This window comes from Culex pipiens, chromosome 3 (assembly GCF_016801865.2).
Source record: "Culex pipiens pallens isolate TS chromosome 3, TS_CPP_V2, whole genome shotgun sequence".
NCBI lineage: Eukaryota > Metazoa > Arthropoda > Insecta > Diptera > Culicidae > Culex > Culex pipiens.
This window is the reverse complement of record NC_068939.1, coordinates 73,477,326-73,504,084: the sequence shown is the minus strand read 5'-3', so window position 1 is coordinate 73,504,084 and position 26,759 is coordinate 73,477,326. Positions and strand designations below refer to the sequence as shown.

At 38.0% G+C, this 26,759-nt stretch overlaps 2 protein-coding genes across 10 annotated transcripts in view; both read left to right on the top strand.

Moving 5' to 3' along the window:
- LOC120416544 (uncharacterized) overlaps window positions 1–26,759 on the top strand; it is a 161,455-nt gene that overhangs the window by 101,533 nt on the left and 33,163 nt on the right. For 7 of the 9 annotated variants that reach the window (XM_052710078.1, XM_052710079.1, XM_039578275.2 and 4 more), the window contains one exon: window positions 21,886–22,900. In XM_052710078.1, the coding sequence (XP_052566038.1) occupies window positions 21,886–22,900 (1,015 nt within the window). Of the gene's footprint in view, window positions 1–6,183; window positions 6,326–19,950; window positions 20,354–21,885; window positions 22,901–26,759 lie in introns of those variants that run through there. The other 2 variants (XM_052710083.1, XM_052710084.1) reach the window with 2 other exon arrangements.
- Window positions 20,483–21,473, top strand: LOC120416549 (uncharacterized). Its single transcript, XM_039578279.2, has one exon. The coding sequence runs from the start codon at window positions 20,574–20,576 to the stop codon at window positions 21,393–21,395; it is 822 nt and encodes a 273-aa protein (XP_039434213.1). The 5' UTR covers window positions 20,483–20,573; the 3' UTR covers window positions 21,396–21,473.

Sequence of the window (26,759 nt, the reverse complement as noted above, 5' to 3'; positions counted from 1 at the left end):
CAGTACAAAGTTTAACCTCAATCTTTTCGTGTATGTACACGCAATACATGCTCACGTAGATAACTCTTAAAAAAAAGGAATGTGATTCAGTAAACATCACTTTTGCTGAAATTCGGTACATCTGTCAATCTAAAATGTCACTTATGACTTTGGGAGCGTTCTTTTATGATGTAACACAAAAAAAAATTTTTTTTAGATCCCTCCCCAGTCGTAACAAAATATCCATACAAATTTTATAAATTTTGTATGGAGCGTAACACGGACTCCGACCCCCTTCCCCACAACTGTGTTACTTAATAAAAGAACGCTCCCTACACAGTAAAAAAATGTCTAAATTTGGAAGTTGTAATTTTGGAAGGTTGAATATTACCTCTTTTATGATGTGAATCAAACTGACATTTATGTTGAAATTTCAGTTGTTTTGACAACCGTTTTACTGAAATTTCAGTCAAGCATCCGTCAAAACTATACAAATAGCAATTAACCGAGAATTCAGTAAAATCTAAATTACCTTTTTTTTTCTAAATTACTGAATCGTATACTTTTCAGTTGATATTTATTCAGTGAAACTTTACTAAATTTCAGTAATTTTTTTTTGTGTGATCATTACATTTGTGTTAAACGGGAAATAATTGTATTTCTTTATTGAGATTTAATAAGAAGCCTTTTATCATTCTCTAGGAAAATTGATCATCACTCAAAAATTCTCAATTCATTCAATTTTAAAAGTATTTGCTAGAAAATGCAACAATTCTTGTGTTTGCAATAGAGCGAAACCAAAAAAATATAAATGTTTGTAAATATTAAATATCTGTATGAGTGCTTTTTGCCTTTTTTTAATACTAAACCTCAAAAATGTCTTTTGTTTCAATTTTGAAGCCAAATGTATCACAATTTGCTAACAACATAAATGACTACGTAAACCAGGGGTGACCAAAGTATGGCCCGCGGGCCAAACGTGGCCCGCGAGGTGATATTTTATGGCCCGCGGACTCATTTTGAATGATCAAGTAAAATGGCCCGTTGACCATTTGTAAAATGTTTTTTTTTTCAAAATGAAACTTTATTTTAAAATTTTAATGCCAATCTTTTTTTTTTCTTTGTTAATATAAAACTAATAATTTATTCTTTTTTTGTTCTTATTTTACGATACAAATATGTTGTTCAAAAATCTTTCTAATTGAAACATTTTCACACGTTTCAATGTGTGTGAAACTAGTAAATATTGTCAAAATGCTCAAACATTTTGGAAATGTTTATGAAACTTTCAAATTTGACTAAGGTATAAAACTGTAATAAAAGAAAAAATATAAGCGTTCCATATTAATTTAAAAGTTATTATGACCAATAAACTGGGCCTCAAACTCACTTTGCACTTAGAAACATTCCACCTTGGGATTCGAACTCATGACAGTTGGATAACGAATCTGATTGACTACCATCTCATTCAGACAGACTAAATTTTGAAATCGGAGGAATAAAGCGGTTGCAAATATAGTTCAAAGCTTTTGTTATTTAAGTGCAATCAGCTGAAATCCATTTTAAATACATTCCTCTGCGTTTTTTAATAATGTTGGGCATGCTTAGGGTTTATTGAAAAAAGCTGTGAAAAGTGTTTTTCGCTAAAATATTTTTTTTTTGTCGAATCTTACATATTTTAAAAATTATGGTTGCAAATCAAAATGTGTTTTTTTTTTCATTTTTCATTATTTTTTTCATTGAAATATTGAATATCCTGGCATCAATCAATTTTATGTATTTCTTTTATTTTTTTGCCTCTCCTCGACCATGGCCAGAGTTGAGGAACAAAATCTTTTTTTAAATGTTTGCATCGGCCTAATTGTTAAATAAAAATCCAACAAATTTCATTTGTTACAGTCAATTTAAAGATAAAATTATGCCTTAACATAAATTGTTCCAATTTGATGTTCCTATTTTCAAGATATAGAAAAGAAAACTTTAAATTTCAATGAAAACACAAGTACATACAACTAAATACCTTTTTTCAAATACCGAAAACAATAATAATATCAACAAAACTGAAGGAAAACTGTCATTTTCCGTTTTCTATTATTTTTCAATTACGAAAATGTTAAAAAAGATAACTTTTAAGAATAAACGTAAAATTAGTCTTTTAAATTTATAAATCGTTTTTTTTCATTATATAAAAAAACAAATTTTGTACATATGGCCCGCAAGCTCATTTGAGCTTCAAATTTGGCCCGGCATCCAAAAACTTTGAGCACCCCTGACGTAAACTGCCCTCAAATTCATATTTGTACGTGAAAAAACGAATTGAACCATTTCCATCAATTATTTAGCCTAAAAACATACTTGTCCCGTTTTTGCATTATTAATTATTTTTAGAAACCTCAAAACAAGAAATCGATTATTTTAGGTTTTCTCCAATTTTTATGGATAATCGAATTACAAAAAAAAAAAAATGTTTTCATTGTCTTGTTGATCGTTGAACTCAAATCCTCAAAAATGCTATCAAGTGATTTGTAAACTTTAAATCTAAGATGCCGGACAAATTGGCTGTGATGAAACATTGAGAAAATGCATTTGGTAATGGAACACTACACACTACACAGAAAAAATGTGTAATATTACATCAGGAACTGGTGATTTTTTCATCAGTTACTCGTAAATTTCATCAGGTGCACATTTGAACACATTTTTGAGGTAAAATTACTCAAAAGAGAGGTATTATTCGACCAACTAAATTTTCAACCTTCCAAAATTACACCACTCAAATTTGACAAAAGTGAGTCGCATAATCAATATTAAACTAAAATGTAATGTTCGAAGTGAGGAAAGCTTCTAAGAAACCTTCGAATAATGAGTCAAGATTGTAATTGTATTTATGTACTATACCAATTTTAGCTTCATTTAAATTTTTGTTTAAAAGGGGGAAAATGGGAAATCCAATGAAAAGATTTAGATTCGTCAGCATTTTTGTCGAGTTGTGGAGTCATATAGCTAGTATGACGACATCGAATCTGACTTTGGCTTTAGCTCCAAAAAGGAAAATCTGACTCTACCGACCCGGGATTCTTAAAATTTCGCAGCTCCGACTCTTTACATTTTTCTTTCAAAAAATTAAATAATTAAATTGCGGTAAGCTAATTCATCACATCTAAAACGATCCTTACGTAAACGCAAAGATATGAACTGCCCGCTCTCCAAGTCATCAATTCTCCAATACTAGACAGCTCTCAGAATTCAACTTTTCTACGATCTTCCACTCGCTCGTTCGACTTGGTGCAAAAGTGTTTCATTTAACCTGCACTGAAGCTCCGGGCAGCGCAGAATTTACAAGACTGATGGTGTTGATAATGATCACCATATTTCATATATACGAGCGATTTTCGCACCTTCGCTTGGCTGCGCTAATCCCGGCCCTCTTCCAGATCATCGCGTTGTAAAAGTTGGTTATTTTTAGGTCCGCGATTCGCGTGATTGGCCTCCTGCTCTCTTATGTTTCTTGCCGGCTTGTTGGGTGTGTGTGATGCAATAGGTGCGAGATCATTTTTCTCTCTCCTCCTGTTTTGTTTTGTTTTGTTTTTCGAGCTGGTTCGAGTTATGATCAAATCGTGATCGATGTACTCCGCCTCGCCACGGTGACTTTAGTAACCCGACCGGTTTTGGTTGGAGTTTTTTTGGGCCAATTAAAGTTTTCTAGTAGCTCCAACTTCTTCGGTTTACGACCCCGAAGTTTTGGTCATAAAATGACGCGCTCTTGCACCCACTGTCCACCGCGGTGACAGAGGATGTCAAATATTATAATTTATTACCCAGACACGCGCGTTGAACTAATCGAACTGTGCACTATGTGTTTTATTTTGTATTCTAATGTGTCGCAGAATTTGCATAAAAAATCTTTGTTCCTCGAAAAAGTCGAAAATCTTTTTCATAACTTCGTAGCCGGCCTGATGAAGTTAGATTGGTTAAATCACAAAAAGAACTCAGTTATTTAAACTAAACAAAATTTATATTTGAAATAGAATGTAACAAACCCCAGACAAGCTCCCAACTTCTCCCGGTTTGTTTAAAAAACCCAGAATAATTATAATTTATTAATTCAAGTCGCGATCGCCGCGACAAACTCCGAGTAAGCAAGTGAGTGTCTGAGCTGGCTGAGTTGTAGTGAGCGCGCATGCGTTCCGCAGTCTCTCAAATTCGCTGAGCAACTTCAAACTGACAAACATGAAAACAACTCAGTGCACTTGGGGTAGTGTGCGCACATACACGGGTTTTTTCGGGTTGGTCATGTGCAAATTTCAGTTTCAACGACAACAACGCGTTTGGTCATGCTGCTTTTTGAATTAACATCTGATGTGATCGCCACGGCGGGAACAGGGCGTCAAGTTACACCCACATACGCTGATTTGAGCTGGTTGAGATTTTTTTTACTACTTGGACTTGTCGATTGTTGTCGTTTAGACGGCTGGATTTACCAAACTTGGGGAAAAGAGCAATTTATTGTTTGCATACGGGTTTGAGAGGGGAGATCGGACCAAAAAAGACTAAAAAGACTAAAAAGACTAAAAAGACTAAAAAGACTAAAAAGACTAAAAAGACTAAAAAGACTAAAAAGACTAAAAAGACTAAAAAGACTAAAAAGACTAAAAAGACTAAAAAGACTAAAAAGACAACAAGACAGCAAGACAGCAAGACAACAAGACAGCAAAAAAACAAAACAACAAGACGATATGACGATAAAAAAAAGATTTTTGAAACCCCTTTTAAAAACGAATTGATGTCAATATTTTTCAATTGTCCCCAACATTCCCTACGACGCCGTCGATCAAGCTCGTCATCCGTTCATTCTGCATCTTTCTACTGCATCGGTATGCGTATCACATCATGAGCTCAGCAGAAACTCCCTCCGTAAATGAAAATGCAAGCCATGCAGGTCCAAGAATAAACCATCGAGATTACAGATTAAAGCCCAAATATTGTACTTTCTCTCTCTCCCTACTAGCAGTTCACTGAACATGTCTTGAAGTGTAGTTAACCTTCATGAGAGAGGTGCAATTTGATACCCGAAATTCCAATCACTTCGAGGGAACTGTCACTTTTGGGAAGTGTCCAATCATCTTAGTGAAGTTTATTTGAAAAGGTCAAGCTGATCACATGACTTCTTGAAGGTATCAAATTTTCCCTTTTTAAACGGATTTCATTTCCCTAAATAAGATTCCTCAGTCTGGTTGATCGTCGCCGGCCGTGGGCAGCGCAGACTCGTCGTGGTCGTAATACGTGAATGAATTTCTGGTATTGTCTGCCCGCTCATTCTCATTTTATGATCATCGCGATACGCGCGCGCTCTTAGTAGATCGTGCTCTTTATACGGTTGACTTGCGGCGTGTGTAGTCACTCTCACTAACACACTATACGGTTGCGTTTTGGATTAGGGTGATCTGGATAGTTGATTAATTCTTTAAATTTCATGTTTTTTTAAATATGATTCAAACAAAAAAAAACACTTTGATGAAAACTTCACTCGAACTCTTAACATGTCATCAATGAGTTACTAGTATTTATATTGTTTTCACATTGTTTACAAACATTGCGGAAGAGACAGCAGGCGGCGATTGACGTTTAATCTGGGCATGTATCAGCTGGATCGAAAAAAATCTGGTGAAATTTAACTTCTTTCATTGATCATTCATTTTACCGATGTCTCGCGAAAGAGTGAAAAGAGTACTCTCTGAGTAATTATTGAACATAAAGATTTTTCCATCGCTGATACAGAGTAATTGTTCCAGTAAGTGACTATTAGGACAAATCCTGCGTCGCAGTCGATCTACGCTCACGAGTTAAACTTTCTTTGCTCAAATATATCGCAAAAGAGAGAATGTTTCGCTCTCTTTTGAGATTTTCTCTTATTGAGTACAAAGTGATTTTTTTTCTGAGATTGTATAGCTTTCAAATTTAGCTGAAGCATTTTCACGGAATGGTTTCCAAAGCATTTTTTTGCGATTTTGATGTCACTTCAAACTTTGGACCACCCTAACCTCGAAAGAAAACAAAACCTCGAAAAAATCGCGATCTCCCCTCGATCTCGCCGTGCACGGGCTTCTGAGTAAACCGACGCCACCGATCGTGAGTGACTCCGATTCACTACAACGTAGAACGTCGCCGCGAGTCGCGAGCAGTTTTCGCGTCTGAACTGTGGCCGCGGTTGGACGTGTTCGCGTGACGTTCTTGCTGGGGTGTCGCTAGGGGGATAAGGGTGAGGGAGAGGGCGCGCGTTCTGGAATGCCGGCAATTGATGGACAATTATTACTTCATTGAGTGTGCGGGGTGATTATCACGGAAGGTTTGTGATGGCAAAGATCGTTGGATATGGATGAAAATGGCGTATCGAGAGGAAGTTTGTGATGCTCTTGGGAAAATGGCTGGTGGATTTGAGATTTTCTTGCCCTCTTCAAGGAGGAGGGGGAAAATCCCAAGAAGATGGATATGGTGCGTGAGCAGCAGCTACTTTAGTGAAGAGAGGGAAAAACCCGTGAAGATTAAGTGAAAAGCATCAGGAAGCAAACAGAAGAGAAGAAGATTCGAAATTGGAGCAGCCAAGTCAAGTCGCGGAGCAGTGAAACTTTTCAAATTAAATCTTGAGCGCGTTCTTTGGCGATGCTACAAGAGCTCTTTCTCGTGAAAAATAGGGTGGGGGAAACTGTCGTGAAAATAAAGTGAAATTTTATTGCACGGAAATATGACAACCAAAAGTGTTGAAGGTCTTTGAACCTACCTGGTTTTGGTGGCGCCTCGCGATTGATGTTTATTTAATGTTCCGGCGTGGGTGGACTCAGCGATACGGTCTTTGCTCGACTGTAGCAAATTTTATTGGAAACCAACAAGAAGTCTCTACTAAGAAGTAGAGACCGTTTTCTAGCCGTCAGTCCTAAGGAAGAGGATGAACTATATAAAACCGTATCAAAATTCCAACCGCCTCCACAACTGCATAGCACGCAGGTTTTGTTGAGATTCTGGTCCGATGCTAATCTGAAGAAATATGTGTCTCCCTCTAGAGGGGAGCCGGACAGCTCGGTAGGAATGTTCATATTAAATTCCGAGGATTTTCAAACTTTTTGATTTTTTGACTGATTCTACTGAACTCAAAACCACAAAATCTTCATAATTATGCATATTACTCTGAAATTTTGCAAGATTATCATGTCAAATTACACGACAATCAAAATGGAATTAAAATTTTCCAAAAGTAATCTTACGTTCATGACAAAAAAAATATTTTTTTGAGTGAGCACATCCCCGAAGCATCACGATCACAAAGATTCTTCACAGCTGAGTGCAACAGAAAGGTTCCGTCTCAGCCCGTAATTCTTGGACTACTAGACCTAAATAACGCCCCCCCCTCAGGAAACTTAATAAGTCAGCAAGATCGCCGATCGCGCCCGCTGTAAGCTGAAACCATTGATCGCTGAAACGTCGCGAATGAATAAATCTGACGCTGCGGCTTTGTGTTGATAAAGCTATCCTCTCCACACCCAATGTTTCGGGTTTGTTTTCATTGCGCCGAGCGCTTTGTTTGTTTTAAGCAAAATCAACATAGGGGATCGGCTTGTTTGGCGAATTGTAAACATATTCGTCCTTGGGGCGGTGTTGTGACTACGGGTTAGCTTAGTTGCTGAACTTTGTTGAGCATTTTTTCCTGATTTTGATTTAATACAGAAAGCAATTAATTCAAACAGAAGAATTAATACATCGGTTACAATTTTAGAAAATTCGCTATCTAAATATTAATATTAATATTTTTTTCATATAAATGAATATTTGAGTAAAAAATGGCAACACTGTTATGAGATATCGATACATAGGTGGAAAATATTGAACTTTTTATTATCAAATGCTGTTAATTATTAAGGAAAATTACTTTCACACTCAACCTATGCTTATGAAAAAAGTTTAAATTTTGAAGCTCTGGCAACACTGCTATGTGTTTTGTTCGGAAAAAATGTCATTATAAATTTGAAGAAGACTTTGAGATAATTTGTTTTTGACCATTATTTTATTTTTTTTTGGAAATCAAGATACAAGAATACAGGATCACGACTATTATTATTATTTTCATCGAGTTCAATTTTCAAATTGAACGATACAATGTTTTTTTTTTGCCTTTTAAGGCTATAATCCTGCTTTAAAATACGAAGCTTGAAGATCTGGCACCCCTGTCGCAAATTTAGACTACTTTGCTATTTATGTACTTTTTTGAAGCCGGAATCTTTAAACAAGATTTGAAGATCTGGCAACCCTGTCTAAAATAGTGACCACTTTAAATACAGATCTGGTTTTCTGCGAGCTTCTCCAAAAACGGTAATTTATTCTCAAATTTAAAAAAATCAGCTTTTTCGAGAGCATATTTCCATATTTGACCTATTTGAAGATAGAAGTTTCAAAAACGGGCGCCTCAATATCTCAACACTGCTTTGACCAAATATTCTCAAAATGTTGGTAAAGGCTCATCAACCCGGTCTCGTGTGCATGACGAAGGACGATTTTCAAAAAAATATTTAAAAAAAGTTAAATTTTGTTTTTCTTTTTTTTCATATTAAAAATCGTTAGTTTTTGATTTTTGTATTAAAAAAAAATCAAAATCGGGCGAAAATTAATAAAACAAACCATTGTTGAAAAATCTATTTTTCTTTAAAATAAAACATAAATTATCATAAAATTTCATTAAAAATGGAAATAAATATTTTTTTTATTTTCAAGAACTACAACAGTAGTCTAAAACCATGTTAAAACTTAAAAAAAAAATCTCTAAAAACAAATTAACGGCTGTTCAACTGAAAAAAAAAATACTTTAAAATCCCATAACAAATAATTTGATTTGAAAACAACAAAGCGATTGATTTGAAAACATGAATCCAGATAAGAAGCAGTCAGATAAGAACATTTTCTCTGCAAACATGTTTGATGAAATTGTTTTTTTTTTGCATCCTATAGTCCAGACTCGATTATCCGAAGTTTCGATTAAAATATTTCGATTTCGAGAAAAATACTACAAGTTCTCTCCCTCGCTCGAAAACGAGAAATGCTTTTCTTCTTCTCGCTCGAATTCCAACACTGTTTTTAACATTTAATTCGAGTTCTGCGACCCCAATTTATTTAAATTTGAATAGTTGATTGGCTATTAATTAATAAAATGCCTTTTCCAATATTTCGTTACAGCCATATTGGCCGCCATCTTGGATTTAAAAATTCCAAACCACTTTAGCGTAGTTTACGGGTCACACTTAAGCTCGAAAATCAAAAATGAGACAACGAAAAAAAAAATGTGATTCGATTATCCGAAGTGAAATTTTTCCGAGGCCTTCGGAAAATCGAGTATGGACTGTACTGCAAAATGACAGCCTCCTTAGCTGATTCTTATATTTTCCTGAGATTATATGGATGAGATTGAAAAACTCCTTATTCATAATTGTTCTTTCATTTCACCGATATCTCACGAACGATTTAAGAGAGACTCATTCATTTTGGATTTTTTTTTTCTCTCTCTCTCTCTCTCTCTCTCTCTCTCATTGAGTGAATTTTTTTTAAGATGAATTTTCATCGCCGATAGTTGAAAACAACTTTCTAAAATTCTGTAAAAGAGAAAAAAATAATTATTTTCTAGTTCGGATCACCGTCAAGGGCACGTACGAGAGCTCATGTTGGAAAATTTAATCAGGATAAAGTTGTGCACATTTTTGTTGTGCACAAATACTCAGAGTGAAATTCCTAGGTGTACACTTGCTGCTGACAAGATATTCTACTACACCAATGTAGTGATGCAGATGAAGGTGAAACGCTGGCGGGTTTGGCTGGAAGAATTTACTGAACTGGCAAAAAGTTTGGGATGAATTATTATCATAAATTAGGATAACAGGAGGGAAAAGTTTCTCCTCACTGCGTCGCATCACTCATAATTCTCTCATCATAGCTCGTGTAGTTTGCGGATGGTCCAAAGCAATAGGGAAAGGCTCTTGTTGAGGGAAAATATCGATCGAATGAGATGTTATTTTGGGATGGCCAAATAATTAAATGTTGGGCTCAGTTTTCAATTTAAAGAAATTTTCTAGGATTCATTCTAAGTTGAAATGACTATTTTGATAGGGGTTTACTCACATTTTGAAATTTATTAACTTCGGTGTTGGCAAAATAAACACTTGCCGTAACTTACGTCTTTTCACAGAAAATTACGTCATCTTCAGCCTAATTCTAACATTAAAGTATACTCGAAATGTTTACTGAAGCCTCTTCTTATTTTCGAATGACAATATGTCACTGAAATCGTTGATATATTTTCGGGAATTTTATGCGCACCATAAATCGCACATGCTTCAACAAAGTACGTCGTTACAATCTATTTTGTCAATTTCGTCAAGTGATCCCAGCGCCGCCGGTTGACGTCGGGGAGGCCTCACGCGGGACTCGAACCAACTCCTTCAAGAACTGCGCCAGCTCATCCCACCTTGTGTGGGTCGCGGATATTATTAACCCGCTTAAAAATAAAAATAATCCGCGAACAAAGTCACAACAACAGAAGTTGGCCTAACCTCGCACTAATCGAACGTTGCACTTTTTTTCTTCTTCTTCTTCTTGTTGCAATGTGTCTAACTGGCGCAAGAACTGGCAGTACTTTGTGACACATTGATAACACTACTCGACAAAACAAAACTTGTGTCAAGGGATTGACGATATCTCATCGGTTCCTCAGAGAAAAGGCATCCCCGAATCCGATGCAATCGACAGAATTTGATTTTATGTCCACGCGGACTGACGAGAAGCTGGTAAATTTTTTAACATAAAAAAATCGAACAATTTAAAAAAAACTTGCGTCTCCTCCCAACTATATGAGCCATCTACAAAAATATGGAGGCGCCTGGTGCATAGCCATTTCCTTTAAGCACAACGGAAACAACCAATACAAATGTATAAAAAAGTTGTCAAGTTCGGGGGGTCCACAGCTAGCATTTTTTGTAAGATTATAAAAATAAATATTAAAAGTTTAAAATTAAAATATTTGAAAAACATTTTTTTTAAATATACTTGTTTACTAAAATTTTATGTTTCTCAAAGGTCTATGGGTACTTCGGGATGTCCATGGTAATCCAAGGACTCCCTAGAGTTAAGATCTATGAGTCTACCGCCGTAACAAGCAAGAGGTCGTCGGATTTTGACCCCGGATTATGTGCGTATAGCATCAGTGGATATGGTAGACTACTATATGAATGTAATGGGATGTACATGGTCATCCAAGGACTCCCTGGAGTTAAGATCTACGAGTCTACCGCCGTAACAAGCAAGAGGTCGTCGGATTTTGACCCCGGATCATGTGAGTATAGCATCAGTGGATATGGTAGACTACTAAATGAATGTAATGGGATGTACATGGTCATCCAAGGACTCCCTGGAGTTAAGATCTACGAGTCTACCGCCGTAACAAGCAAGAGGTCGTCGGATTTTGACCCCGGATCATGTGAGTATAGCATCAGTGGATATGGTAGACTACTAAATGAATGTAATGGGATGTACATGGTCATCCAAGGACTCCCTGGAGTTAAGATCTACGAGTCTACCGCCGTAACAAGCAAGAGGTCGTCGGATTTTGACCCCGGATCATGTGCGTATAGCACCAGTGGATATGGTAGACTACTATATGAATGTAATGGGATGTACATGGTCATCCAAGGACTCCCTGGAGTTAAGATCTACGGGTCTACCGCCGTAACAAGCAAGAGGTCGTTGGATTTTGACCCCGGATCATGTGAGTATAGCATCAGTGGATATGGTAGACTACTATATGAATGTAATGGGATGTACATGGTCATCCAAGGACTCCCTGGAGTTAAGATCTACGAGTCTACTGCCGTAACAAGCAAGAGGTCGTCGGATTTTGACCCCGGATCATGTGCGTATAGCACCAGTGGATATGGTAGACTACTATATGAATGTAATGGGATGTACATGGTCATCCAAGGACTCCCTGGAGTTAAGATCTACAATCGATGTAAAGTTATCGAAATATTTAAGTTTGAACGATGAACAAAAGTCCTTGCTTACCACTTTAGCCAAACGGCGACCTCTTTTTTGTTACGGCGGTAGACTCGTAGATCTTAACTCCAGGGAGCCCAACACATTTATATAGTAGTCTACCATATCCACTGGTGCTATACGCACATGATCCGGGGTCAAAATCCGACGACCTCTTGCTTGTTACGGCGGTAGACTCGTAGATCTTAACTCCAGGGAGTCCTTGGATGACCATGGACATCCCATTACATTCATATAGTAGTCTACCATATCCACTGGTGCTATACGCACATGATTCGGGGTCAAAATCCGACGACCTCTTGCTTGTTACGGCGGTAGACTCGTAGATCTTAACTCCAGGGAGTCCTTGGATGACCATGTACATCCCATTACATTCATATAGTAGTCTACCATATCCACTGATGCTATACTCACATGATCCGGGGTCAAAATCCAACGACCTCTTGCTTGTTACGGCGGTAGACCCGTAGATCTTAACTCCAGGGAGTCCTTGGATGACCATGTACATCCCATTACATTCATATAGTAGTCTACCATATCCACTGGTGCTATACGCACATGATCCGGGGTCAAAATCCGACGACCTCTTGCTTGTTACGGCGGTAGACCCGTAGATCTTAACTCCAGGGAGTCCTTGGATGACCATGTACATCCCATTACATTCATATAGTAGTCTACCATATCCACTGGTGCTATACGCACATGATCCGGGGTCAAAATCCGACGACCTCTTGCTTGTTACGGCGGTAGACTCGTAGATCTTAACTCCAGGGAGTCCTTGGATGACCATGGACATCCCATTACATTCATATAGTAGTCTACCATATCCACTGGTGCTATACGCACATGATTCGGGGTCAAAATCCGACGACCTCTTGCTTGTTACGGCGGTAGACTCGTAGATCTTAACTCCAGGGAGTCCTTGGATGACCATGTACATCCCATTACATTCATATAGTAGTCTACCATATCCACTGATGCTATACGCACATAATCCGGGGTCAAAATCCGACGACCTCTTGCTTGTTACGGCGGTAGACTCGTAGATCTTAACTCCAGGGAGTCCTTGGATGACCATGTACATCCCATTACATTCATATAGTAGTCTACCATATCCACTGATGCTATACGCACATAATCCGGGGTCAAAATCCGACGACCTCTTGCTTGTTACGGCGGTAGACTCATAGATCTTAACTCTAGGGAGTCCTTGGATTACCATGGACATCCCGAAGTACCCATAGACATTTGAGAAACATAAAATTTTAGTAAACAAGTATATTTAAAAAAAATGTTTTTCAAATATTTTAATTTTAAACTTTTAATATTTATTTTTATAATCGTACAAAAAATGCTAGCTGTGGACCCCCCGAACTTGACAACTTTTTTATACATTTGTATTGGTTGTTTACGTTGTGCTTAAAGGAAATGGCTATGCACCAGGCGCCTCCATATTTTTGTAGATGGCTCATATAGTTGGGAGGAGACGCAAGTTTTTTTTAAATTGTTCGATTTTTTTATGTTAAAAAATTTACCAGCTTCTCGTCAGTCCGCGTGGACATAAAATCAAATTCTGTCGATTGCATCGGATTCGGGGATGCCTTTTCTCTGAGGAACCGATGAGATATCGTCAATCCCTTGACACAAGTTTTGTTTTGTCGAGTAGTGTAATCCAATAAATTTCAGTTCGTTTCCCCCTTCTGCTCAATTATACAGCGACATGAATCACGGTGAGCGTGATTTTGTTATTGATAAAAAGAGAGCGCTTACTTTGTAGAAGGTGCCGTCGCTCATTCACAGAGTTTTGAGAAGGCCCCCGGGATCGGCAGCGCCATTCTAGAAAGGGTAGACCATGATGTCAACCAGGCGTCTTTGTCTTGTCAAACCAAAAAGAGAGTGATTTGTCTCAAATGTAGAGTGAAATTTGAGGCGCACACACAGCTGGTGTGTTTTGCGAGATTTTCGTCTGGCTGAGTTATTTTAGTTTTTTCGATACAAAAGAATCAGGTGGAATAACTTGGAAAGTCTTATAAGGGGACTTAAAAAAATAACTTAAAAAAATTACACTGAGACATGTAATGAAATAACAAAATGTATTCAAGTTTAAAGTCAAGTTTAAAAAAATATATGTGAACAAAAGATAATTGACAAACCTAGTTCTAATTTTTTTTTATTTAGGCAATAAAAATACATGGTAACAAATTGAACTCAAAAACCTTCCACCTTTAAAATGAAATCATTTGAAAATAAGAAAAAATATATTTTAATATGGGTCATTCCAGGTCAACTGAATACAAATTTGGACTCGACCTTCACCGATTTGGACCAAACTTGGAGGGAACGTTTATCTATCGATAGTTAACAGAAATCCTAAGTTTGGTGCTGATTGGACCATCCCTCTATTTTTGGCACCGCCCTCTTTTTTGGCGATTTTCTAAAAAACTTTTTTTTCTTTTAATCATAACTTTGCAACTATTTGAGCAAAAGACTTTCTACAGGTTGCATTTTATATAAAATTGTCCAAGGAATTCGATAAAAATAAAATTTTAACCCTTAAATGCCCACTAATATTATATTTTATCGTTTTAAGTATAAAAATTCAGTTTTGACCAATTGCTCATATTTTTATTTGTTTTATTTTATCACCATCGTGTTCCCCGGACAATTTTACATAATAATAAATGTAGACTTCAAACTAAAATGAACTATTGACGAGATACAGCGATTTTACTGAAAAAAGTTTGATTTTGCGCAGCACTCGGAAGTTCATGGTGTACTTTTCAACAAAAAGGAATGAATCTCGCATAATTATAATATAATATATTTAAATATAATATATTTAAATATAATATATTTAAATATATAGTATTGAAGAACTAATCAGAGCAGACAAAGAAAGATTTAAAAACTAAAGGCTAGTAATAAATGTAATTGTATTTTTTAAATTAAAAAACACAAATTAAAAATATTCAAGACATAACATAAAAAGACAGAAGGTCGAGTAAACAACAGGTGCCAAAAGGTCGAATCAGAAAAGACCGAAATGACAAAAGGTGAAAGTTAGAAAATGAGCAAAATAGGCAGCGCTTTGAAAAAATATCACAATCACACAAAAGGTCACAATTAAATCATATTTCATTGACCACCTCGAGGTAAAGGGTGTTTGAACTGTTCAGCTAATTCTCTTAAAAAATTGTCTCTGAATTTGTAAAAGAGTTCCAGCTGTCGAAATACTTTTACATTGTGTTCAACTGCTGCTCTAGTTTTTTTTTAAAGAATTATTATTATTATTATTTCAAAATAGTTTTCTTGTTTTTTTCAATTCTTGCTTGTTTTTCATTCTTCAAAAAAAAAAAAAAAACAATCATGGTTCTTTAATATTTTCTTCCAAACGTGAGCGTTTCTTCGAAACTTTGTGTGAGAAATAGTCTGAATTTTAACTGATTCCAAATTATGTTATGTTCTTTCAATATAACTTTTACTAAATATTTTCTAATAGATTTTTTTGCTTTTAATTTTTTTTTCAAAATAACTAAATTTGGTGTCATTTTATGTTTTTTTGCAATTCCGTCGTGAAACTACTTACATTTCCTGTCATTCTTGAACGACGAAATAGCCTACTTTTCTGTACCAAAAATAACAGAATCGAATAGCAACACTTTTCAAAATAAATGCTGAAAAGTTCTACTTTTCAGCACTCAAATGGGTGCTGAAAAGTTGAACTTTTCAGCACTTGTTTCGAAAAGTAAAACCTTTTAACATTTTTTTAATTAAAACGATTTATTGACAAAATACATGAAAATTCGACATAAAATTTCACTCAGTGTGTGTTTTTTGGAATTGCAAAAAATGTTGTATGGAACTCGTTGCAAAACTCGATTTTTTCAGCACTCTTCGTATTTATCCAACTCGGTGAACCTCGTTGGATAAATGTACGACTCGTGCTGAAAAAATCCTCTTTTTGCAACTTGTTGCATAAACTACTATTTTCATATTCCTTCAAACATGAAAAATAGGAGCATTGCAGCATGTTTTTGTGATCTTTTCAAATAACTTATTCCAGTTTCTGAAATATTTCTGTAAGTTTTTCGATTACTTTAAGCTACTTAATTATTGATTACATATTCTTTGCTTACGTACAATTTGATTTTACGTTTATGCGAAGAATATAAAAAAAATGCTGTATGCATCATTACTGTTGTGCTACAATTCAACATTTGAAAAAATAAATGGCCCTGAAAAAAATGTTCAAAGATTAAAAAGATTTTATTTGGTTGAAAATACAAAAATAAGCATTTTCTTAGATGATAGAAAAAAATTGGTAAAAAAATTATTTATTCATAGAACACTGAAAAACAAGAATACTTTAAACTGAAAAAAAAAACAAAGTCTAAATTTAAAACATGTGAATAATAAACAGACAAATATTGAAGATCTAAAAAGTATATATCTGAAAATTATTAGGCTGATACAAATTTCAAGCCCAACAGTCAAAATTTTAAGCAAAAAGTATCTCCAAATGCTGATTTTAATTTTTGTATTTTTTAATCCGGCTGAAACATTTTTGGTATCTTCGGTATGCCCAAAGAAGCCATTTTGTGTCGTTAGTTTGCCCATATAATTTTCCATACAAATTTGGCAGCTGTCCATACAAAAATGATTTATGAAAATTCAAAAATCTGTATCTTTTGAAGGAATTTTTTGATCGATTTGGTGTCTTCGGAAAAGTTGTAGGTATGGATATGGACTACACTGAAAAAAAATGATACACGGTAAAAAAAATTTGGTGATTTTTTATTTAACTTTTTGTCACTAAAACTTGATTTGCAAAAAAAAAACACTATTTTTATTTTTTTTATTTTTTTATATGTTTTAGAGGACATTAAAGGCCAACTTTTCAGAAATTTCCAGGTTGTGCAAAAAATGTTTGACCGAGTTATGATTTTTTGAATCAATACTGATCGTCTCAAAAAAAAAAAAAAGACATAATATTGATCACAAAAATTTGTCCACTTAATTTTTCGATGTAAAATCAAACTTGCAATCAAAAAGTAGTTTAGTGAAATTTTGATAAAGTGCACCGTTTTCAAGTTAAATTAATTTTTAGGTGACTTTTTTTGGAAATAGTCGCAATTTTTCATTTTTTGAATTAGTGCACATGTTTGTCCACTTTTGAAAAAATATTTTTGAAAAGCTGCTTTTTTGAACTTTATTGATACGACCCTTAGTTGCTGAGACATTGCCATGCAAAGGTTTAAAAACATGAAAATTGATGTTTTCTGAGTCTCACCCAAACAACCCATCATTTTCTAATGTCGATATCTCAGCAACTAATGTTCCGATTTTCAATATTAAAATATGAAACATTCGTAAAACTTTCCGATCTTTTCGAAAAAAATATTTTAATTTTTTAATTTTTTTTAAATCAAGACTAACATTTTAAAAGGGCGTAATACAATGTTTGGCCCTTTTGAAATGTTAGTCTAGATTTAAAAATTTTAAAAAATATTTTTTTTAGAATAGATCAGAAAATTTCACGAATGTTTCATATTTTAACATTGTAAATCGAACCATTAATTGCTGACATATCGACGTTAGAAAATGATGGGTTGTTTGGGTGAGACTCAAAAAACATCAATTTTCATGTTTTTAAACCTTTGCATGGCAATATCTCAGCAACTAAGGGTCGTACCAAAAAAGTTCAAAATAGCAAAATATAGAGATTTTTCTAAGCTTTTCAAACATTTTTTTTTTCAAAGGTGGGCAAACATGTGCACTGATTTTTAAAAATGAAAAACTGCGACTATCTTCAAAACAATCAGCTAAAAATTAATTTAACTTGAAAACGGTGCACTTTACCAAAATTTCACTGGAGTACTTTTTGATTGCAAATTTGATTTAACATCAATAAATTAAGTTGAAAAATTTTTGCGATCAAAATTTCGATTTTTGGTAAAAATAGTATCGCCTTAAAAAATCATAACTCGGTCACAATTTTTTGCACAACCTGGAAATTTCTGAAAAGTTGGCATTTGATGTCCGCTAAAACATATCAGAAAATGAAAACAATTAAAAATAGTATTTTTTGGCAAATCAAGTTCATCAAATTTTTTACCGTGTATCATTTTTTTCGAGTGTAGTCCGTATCCATACCTACTACTTTGCCCAAGACACCAAATCGATCAAATATTCCTTCAAAAGATACAGATTTTTGAATTTTCATACATCATTTTTGTATGGACAGCTGCCAAATTTGTATGAAAAATTATATGGACAAACTAATGATGCAAAATGGCTACTTTGGGCATGACGAAAGCACCAAAAAAGTTTCAGTCGGATTAAAAAAACAAAAAAAAAACTAATGACCGAAATCTGAGAGAACTGCTCTGCTTTATGTAATATTACAATTATGATACTACCGAAAATTTGCAAAATATCAATGAAATTATCAAAATATTACTTTTTTTACAGTTTTATGCCTTTTCCGATCTGCGATAAAAAAAATTAAAAATGTGCTCTATTTGATAAAAAAAAATAGTTTACAACTAATTCTATAGGTTCTTTTACTGAAAAAATGGATTTACAATCAAAAATATTTTACTACCCCCTGATTTTTCGTTTTCGTTCAGTTCTTATCATATTACTTCTTTTTAAAATCTTTTATTTGTTTGCGTTCTGTTTTTTTTGTTACATTGTTGATTTTATTGCATTAAATAAGCTGCTTTGTTGATTTTTTTTCAAATCAAAACTTGACAAAATTCGCCATTTTCAAAACATTTGCTAGTGTTCCTCCCGCGCCAATTCTAACGCCACTCAAAATGTGCCAAAATGTGACCAGGCCACGCAAAAGTCGTCTTCTCAGTCTCGCCTTGCCGAACTTAATATGCTTTTATTTTGACTGAGTTTTTGTTGTTGCGGGGTTTGCTTCAAAACGACTTCACTTTCGCCACCGCGTGTCTCGGTCAGGCTGAACAGCAGCTCTGAATGACTTGTGGTGATCTTAAGTCTTTTTTTTTGCTGCCAAATTTCTGTCTAAAGATCGGCAACAACGGAAGAAGAAAGGTCGCGGCGAGAATCCTGCCAATTGTGAAATGTGTCGCGGCAAATTGTGGCCATAATTGCGACGTGGAAATTGCGTGTTGAGTTCGTCAATTTTCGCTAATTGTCGTCTAGATTAACCAGATAAGATGGTTTTGATGAAGGCGAGACAATTGACCAAATTTGTCAAAAGTATATTTCGGGAGGTTTCTGAACTTAGGTGTTGAATGTTTCATTAGTATAGTGCAAAGTTATCCAAACAAATTGTTTAATGCTGAGACCAACAAAACTACAGTCCACTCTCTGGCTGTCGATCTTCTCGATAATTCTCCATCTATCGATAAATTCTTCAGTCCCTTCAATCTGCATACTTAAATTAACTTCATTCCTCGATATTTTCCCTTGCTTGAAGGATCTCTTCCTCGACGGTCCCTTGGATTATGTTTGCTTTAAAAATCTCTTCCGGTTGTCAATAATTTCACTTTCTCATGGCTTGCATAGCCACTTTTCTTGGCGAAACGAAGCTTTGAAGGGTGTTTGACATTAGTTTGTTTTTGTTTGATGGACGTTGCCATGATTCTCTCCCATAGCTGGGTATCAAGAAAAAAATATTTTTAATCGAGTCTTTATTTTGCATGTTCTGTAAACTGATGATTCTTTTTCTCGACGGTCCCTTGGATATTGACAACCAGAGAGTCGACTGTATAAACTCTATAGCTGCTGCTGCTCCACGCGACCACCATAATTGAAAAGTGAGCTCGCTAATCAGATTAACACATAATACAGAGCTGGGATTTATACAATCATTTCGCGATCTGTCGCGACTCTAAACATTGCTCATCGCCACAGCCGAGCCGGTCATCGCTCCAGATGTGTTGTAACAGCCGTGAAAACGTTTCTTGGTTTCCATAGCTTTTGAATAAGGTGTGATTTGAAAACAAAAGCGCTGCAATGTTTGCCCAAGTGATGATGATGAAAGTGTCCCGCGTTCTCAAGAGGAAATTGGTCACGTGACTTGGCCAAGTGTCGTCGACCGTTTATGAGCGCAGAAGAAGTGCTATTTCAAGTTGTTCAACGGAGAAGAAGATGCCACCTGCAGTTGGGTGTGAATTGTAGTGGGTTTAGAGAAGAAGCTGTTGGTGGTCCAGTTTGTAAAGACGTCGGCGTAGACGACTGTGGAGTTTACCTCGCACACTGCAAGACACTTTCATGATGTGCTTGAGCATCCGTCGATTCTGTATCGATTGCAAAGGTAGGAATTGTGTACTTTTGTGGAAAATGTCAGATTGTGTCAGTTCGCTGTGTGTTTTCTATTGCAATTTGCGCACTTGACGCGCGGATTCCGTGCGTGGGTTTGTCTAGTATGCAAACGAATTCTCTGTAATGAAATACCCCCGTCATCAAAGCAAGCGATTTTCACAAAGCGTTGTCATCCTCCACAAAAATCATCACTCCAACGGGTGACCTCAAAAATGTCCACCAAGCCAACGCTGGACCACAAGCTGGACGAGGACTTTCTGTTCATCTTGAACTTTGCCCGCAGCTCGATGCACCTGTTCAAGGATCGCCCGGTGGAGCGTTCCCTCATCGACGCTTGGTTCGAGAAGCTCTGCCTCGAACTGCACCGGGGCGTCGAGGCCAAACGGATCCGCAACCTGTATCTGGTGAAGCTGGTCACCTGCATCCAGTCGGGTGTCCTGCAGGACCCGTTCCTAGTGGTCCCAACGCGTGGCCCGCTGGAACCGCTCCTGCAAGCTATCGCCGCGAACAACCTGGACGAACCTCCGTGGCTGGCGGAGTTTGAGAACGCTGCCGCCCGCATGACCAGCAACGTCGGCGCCAAGGACTTTAGCACGTATCAGTGCGTCCGGCGGTTGGAGAACGGGAAGGGAATCTGCGCGTATGTGGCCGTTTCGGTGGCCGACGAAGGCGAGGTTCCCGAGTGGGTGGAGATGGGCACTGGAAAGCCGGTCCAGCTGGACGTTTCGAGTGCGTTCAAGACGTACATGGACGCCGTTGAGGAACAGCTGGACCAGAGCGGAGCCGGCGAAATGGACGCGTATTGTGACCTGTTGCTGGGGGCCATCCGGCGGGAGCTTGCCGGGGCGACTGCGCAAGGGGAGGATGCCTATCTAGAGCAGCTGTTGGTGGACTTTGGCGAGCACATTGCGGACAAACCGTTGGGACAGGAGATGGAGGTTTACAACGCGACGGAGAAGCGGGCTTGCTTGTTGGGGTATTTGGAGAAGATGTTGGAGAATCGGCAGGATGAGAAGCGAAGATATGTTCATTAGGCTGATTTTGGTCCGTAAATTATTTAAATTATCAATGTGGCGAATAATATATTTCGAACAATTGTTTTTAAATAAACAGAACTATTTTGTCACATATCTGCTTTTTTCTAAAGAAAAAAAAGTTTTAAACAACAAAAACTGAAGCTCGCAATCATCAGGGTTGTTGATCGATAATCTTTGTCCGACAATAACCATAATAGTTACCGTTATCGGAATACGATCTTACGATCTTACGGCGATAAATGGCGTGTAGCTAATTTACAAAAAATCTCAGAGTTCAAAAAGTATCTGAAAGCGTTAAAAATGTATCCCAGTAGGTCAAACGTAGAGGAAGTTATTAGCATGTTATTAAATAAATAGCTATAGGATTAAGATGAGCTCTTTGATGTCCCGGTGGCGCTCATCTTTCTCACTGTCTCTGGACTGCTGTCCTCCAATGATTTTTTCTTTCTTTTGCTCAATAAATATTTTATCTTTCTCTTCCCACCAGGAAAATCCTCCCGTTCCGATGACAACGACACTGCGGCCGACCACGGTGGCGTCGTCAGCCGGCGCAAGAAGGTCTCGAGCATCTGCTTCCAGGTGCCGGCCGCCGGTCTCGGAGCTCGTCCGCCCAGCATCGTCAGCAGCAGCACCACCACCGACGAGGGCGGCTTCAACGAGCCCTCTCCGCGGGTCGTGGCCAACCTGAAGCCCGCGTACGACTTTGACATTGTGGCGCCAGCCCTGCCAGCGTCTCCTCCGAGAAGGGCTGCGAGTAATGGAGTTGGATCGGTGGCCGCCAAGGAACCACCGATGGCGGAAGGAGATGACGGTGACGACGAGTCGCAGCTGAATTACGCCGAGCTCGGGTACCGGTTACGCCCGGACGGAACGGAAGCGGACGAAATCTACGGCGATGTGGACGTCTTTCGAAGTGCCAAAAACAGCAACAGTATTATCAGTAATAATCAACCCGCGTTAGACTTAGAGCACGGTACTAGTGTAGAAAGTAGGAATGCTATTAACAACATTCGATCTCATTACAACACCACTAACAACAACAATCAAGGCCCGCAACAAGCGGCCAGCGATGTGCCAACGACGACGACGTCCGTGGACCGGGTTCTGTACGCATCGATCGTACCAACTGCCGGCGCCGATTCGTCCTCGACGATCGCGAGCAGCGAACTGTTCATGGACGTGGAAAAGGACGAAGCCAAAATCCTCGACCTGGACGAACTGAGCGAAGCCGGCGAAAAGGGCTATCACTCGCCCCAAACGCTCCTGGATCCGACGAGGCCAACCCTCACCGCCGCAGTCGAGGACACGACCGACGATTACGCCAACAAAACCCTGCCGGATCCGCCCTCGTTGGCGTCGATGCGGCCACCGCCGATTCCGGAGGGCCCGCCGCTGGACCTGCAGGACGTGCAGTACGCGGACGCCAGCGACACCGAGCACGACAGCCTGGTGCTGCCGGACGAGATGACGGCGGACGAGGCGGAACGGCTGCTGAGTTCAAGGTATGTTTGGGGGAATGCCGAGCGCGGAGCGAACCTTTGGCGTTTAAATATTTGAGCGTGTGTTTGGCTGCCTTGCTGTTAGTGCTGCTAGAAGCGGAGTCTATTTAGAGAGCGAAAGTGGCTTTTGGTGCACGTTTTGCGGTGGAATGTGCGTGCGACTAGTTGTCGCGAGATAGTAAGGGGGAAAGAGGAATTGGGGATGGAATGCTGGCGAAATTCTAGACTAATTTTCAGTGGGGCATTGTTCGAGTATAGCACAGAATCGTAGACCGCAGTAAGTTTTTAAAATTTGAAGTAAAATGCTTTGATTCAGAGATTTGTTGATTTTAACAATCATTTCAACAATCTACGATTTGCACGAATTTATTAACTTCGAGTTAACCCTCTAACGCTCATGGTAGCACCACGTAAATCTTACTTTAAATTGATTTTTTTTTCGAAAGCTGTTAAATGAATTCAAATAACTCTTCTTTCACAGTTTTACTTAGACTGATAATATTTCAAGTTTTGTAAAAAAATCTCCATTTTGCTCTGGGCAGCAAAAATTTCATTTTGGGCCAAATTGAATTAAGAACGCCATTTAGTGCAGCTCTCAATGACTCACCTTCATAGATCCCCAAAAAAATCGATTTAAACCCGAAAAAAAAACTCCGTGCATTGTTGTCACTCTTCATATGACAAAAGTTGCAATCTTGTCGTGCTATCATGACACACACTGAAAATTGATTTAAGGCGTCATCCATAAAGTATATCACGCTCCTGGGGGGGGGAGGGTTGGGAGTCTTAGCAAGCGTGACATTGCATGAAGGGGAGGGGGAGGATTATAGCTGATTTTAGCGTGACGTACTTGGATGAAGCCGCCCTAGTGCGACAACTGGCCAAAGGGATTTCATGTCAGAACACCACACACGTACATGCCTGACTAGTGTAAACTCAAGGAGCTATTACACTACCGCAAACAGACAAACAAACTCGCACTTTTTCGTGTGTGACAGTTTGCCAAACTCGCAAACGTTTTTGCGGCCAACTCGCAAACAAGGCAAAATGCATGCAGGCTGACGTTTGTACAAACAAATCCAGGCTAATGTAAGGTATGCACTTCGGAAGAAACCGGTCAAGAAAAATTTCAAATGGGAAGCAGCGGCAGCGCACGCAAGTCAGAGAGGGTGAAGAAAAGCCCCAAGAAATCGCTCCCTCTCCTTTGTTCTGCTGTTCGTAAAGCTGTTTCTTGACCCCTTTCCTTCCGATCTGCAGACTAGCCTTAACAAACAAAGCAGGCAAACTATCAAAAAGTGCAAGTTTGTTTGTTTGCCGTAGTGTAATAGCTCCTTTATTAATCTAAAATTTCTTAGAAGTTTGAAAGCTATTCAAAAAATTTAATATGTAACTGTGATCCAGGATTTCCACATCGGGCTGTCAAAGAATGAATTGATTTTGACCCTCTACTGCCAAATTTTTTTTTGAACATTTTTATTTTTCCCGTGAGGTCATTTTGAGCAAAAGAAAAACTTAACTTCTCTTGTTTTATGTTTTTCTTGTTTAATTTTTAGTATTTTAATGTGCATTTATCTTGATTAGCTTATGTTTGTTTATGGTAGTATTTCGCCTATTCTACCCCCTCCTATCATTACATTTTGCCTATCTAATTTTTTCATGTTTTCACAGTCACTTTTTCAATTTTTTGTTTGTTTTCACATTTTTCCTATAGAATGGCACCATTATCATTTAAATTGTAAAAAAATACGTAGAGGCATAGGCAATAGGCAAATTACTGCATACTTCTTTTTACTTAAAATATAGGAAATGTTATTTGTAGTATGGACAATTGTCCATGAAGGGGGGAGGGGGGGGGGGTGTTGAGATTCCCTAAAAAGTGTCCACGTGGTTTATGGATGGTCCCTTTAAAAAACCAGCCAAAGTTGACCCTTAAAAAATAACATTTTCAAAAGTATTGGCAAAGTCACATAAAACAAGTCAAACTTCCAACCCACTAATTTTTTAAAATTTGAAGAGTTCTTCTTTGCAATGCTTTTAAAAGATCAAAAATTGGTTGAAAAATGGATTTTTGGCGATTCTTTAAATCGAAGCCCGTCTAAAGGCGGGGTTGGGTTGTAGAGGGTCAATAACATTAAAATAAGCAGGTATTTTCTCGACAGCAGCTTCATAAGTTAGGCTTGATCTAATCTATTCTAATCTAATCTAATCAGACTCTAGCGCAGCCAATCTTTCGAAGGGATCCTGGAGAGTGCCTCAGGCACTAGCATGCACAGGGTGGGACAACATGGGGCAACTGCCCCACCATCCTCAGAAGTTTGTTCTAATTTTAGTCAGGGGGCGTCCATAAACGACGAAATTTTCTAAGTAAAAAAAAAGTAAATCTTTCCCAGTTCCTGAGGGGAACACCCTTGAAGAGTATCGGGACCGGCATTTACAAAGCGGTTTCAGTGGCAGTTTCATTCTCAACTTAATGTTAACATGTTAGGGTTAATGTTAACATTCCATAGGTCGCCTTCCTAAGGTGTCGTGAAAAGGTCCAGTTTGTGACGATACACTACCTTCCCTTTTACTAAGCAATCGAATCCAGAAGAGAAACGATCACCAGTTGTGTTGGTCCGAGCCGGGATTTGAACCCCGATCTATCGCTTACTAGGCGGAAGCGTTACCACTAGGCTACGTGGCTCGGTCGGTTTTCTAAACGTCCATATAATTGCCCCACCTTCCTCGAGGAGCTGGGCACGCTACTGGCCTCAGGTTAGATGACGCCTAGCACTCTTCTTGTCGTTTATTAACATTTCTGGATTTTATTTTGAAAAGGTCCCATAAACCAAATTTTCAGTTTTTGCTTTTTGGGTGTTTTTTAATACCCCTGACTCAAGGCGGTTTTGAAAACACCCAACAAGCAAAAACTGGAAATTTGGTTTTTTGGACCTGTTAAAAAAAAACTCCAGATTTGTAGTGCGCCATTGCATTGAAATGCATTGAAACATCACAAGCGTTAAAGCGGCCAGGCCTACTGCGTCAAGCCGTATCGCAGAGATGACTCGTAATTGGGTTGAGTTTGAGCACTGAGTGTTCGAACAACAACACAATTCTGAGTCGACAGGGGAGGAAGAAGCGTGGGGACACACCACCATACGCTCCAAGATTTTTGGATGTATTCCTTTCTGAGCACCATGCTAAGAAGGTTTGGTACTCCGGGACCCTCTGGGATGGGACATGCCCTGGACACTATTTGCCGTGGTTATATAGCTTCATAAGTTAGCCTATATAGGTAATATTTCACACCTTAAAAATAACTAACTACCAGTATTGGAATTCGAGTGAGAAGAAAGCTTTGCTCGCTCACGAGCGAAGAAGGGAACTTGTTGTCCTTTCTTCTCCTCGCTCACGCTCGCCTTTTCGCTCGCAAACTCGCTCTCGGAAATCTATGCAACAAGAGAGAGCTTAGAGCTCCTAAAGTTTAAAGTTTTAAAACCTTTTAAAACCCGATGATAAGGAGTTCGCGAATGGAGGAGAGCACGGGCAATCCGCGAGTTGCTCTCAGCAGCTCTGGACTCGCGGTGAGAACTCGAGGGAGAGGAATATTTCTCGCGGGAGCGCGAGAATTCTAACACTGCTAACACATTACTCAAACGGAAACTGTCTTAACGGCAACATCCGATTGCTTAATTAAATTATAACCCTTAAACATATTATGCCACTGGTCGTGTTGATCTCTACCTTTTCAAAAACCGGTCAATTCCATGCGGTTACCGTGGAGATTTTCCCTTATCCTCTTAAAAAGTGGAGCATCAACACTCAAAAATAAGACAACGAGGAAATCAAGTTTTTCCGTGATTCGATTAGGCTGGTACAAATA

What these genes read in the sequence shown, in the direction of transcription:
- LOC120416549 (XM_039578279.2), top strand. Translation starts at nt 20,574, where the DNA reads ATGTCCACCAAGCCAACGCTGGACCACAAGCTGGACGAGGACTTTCTG.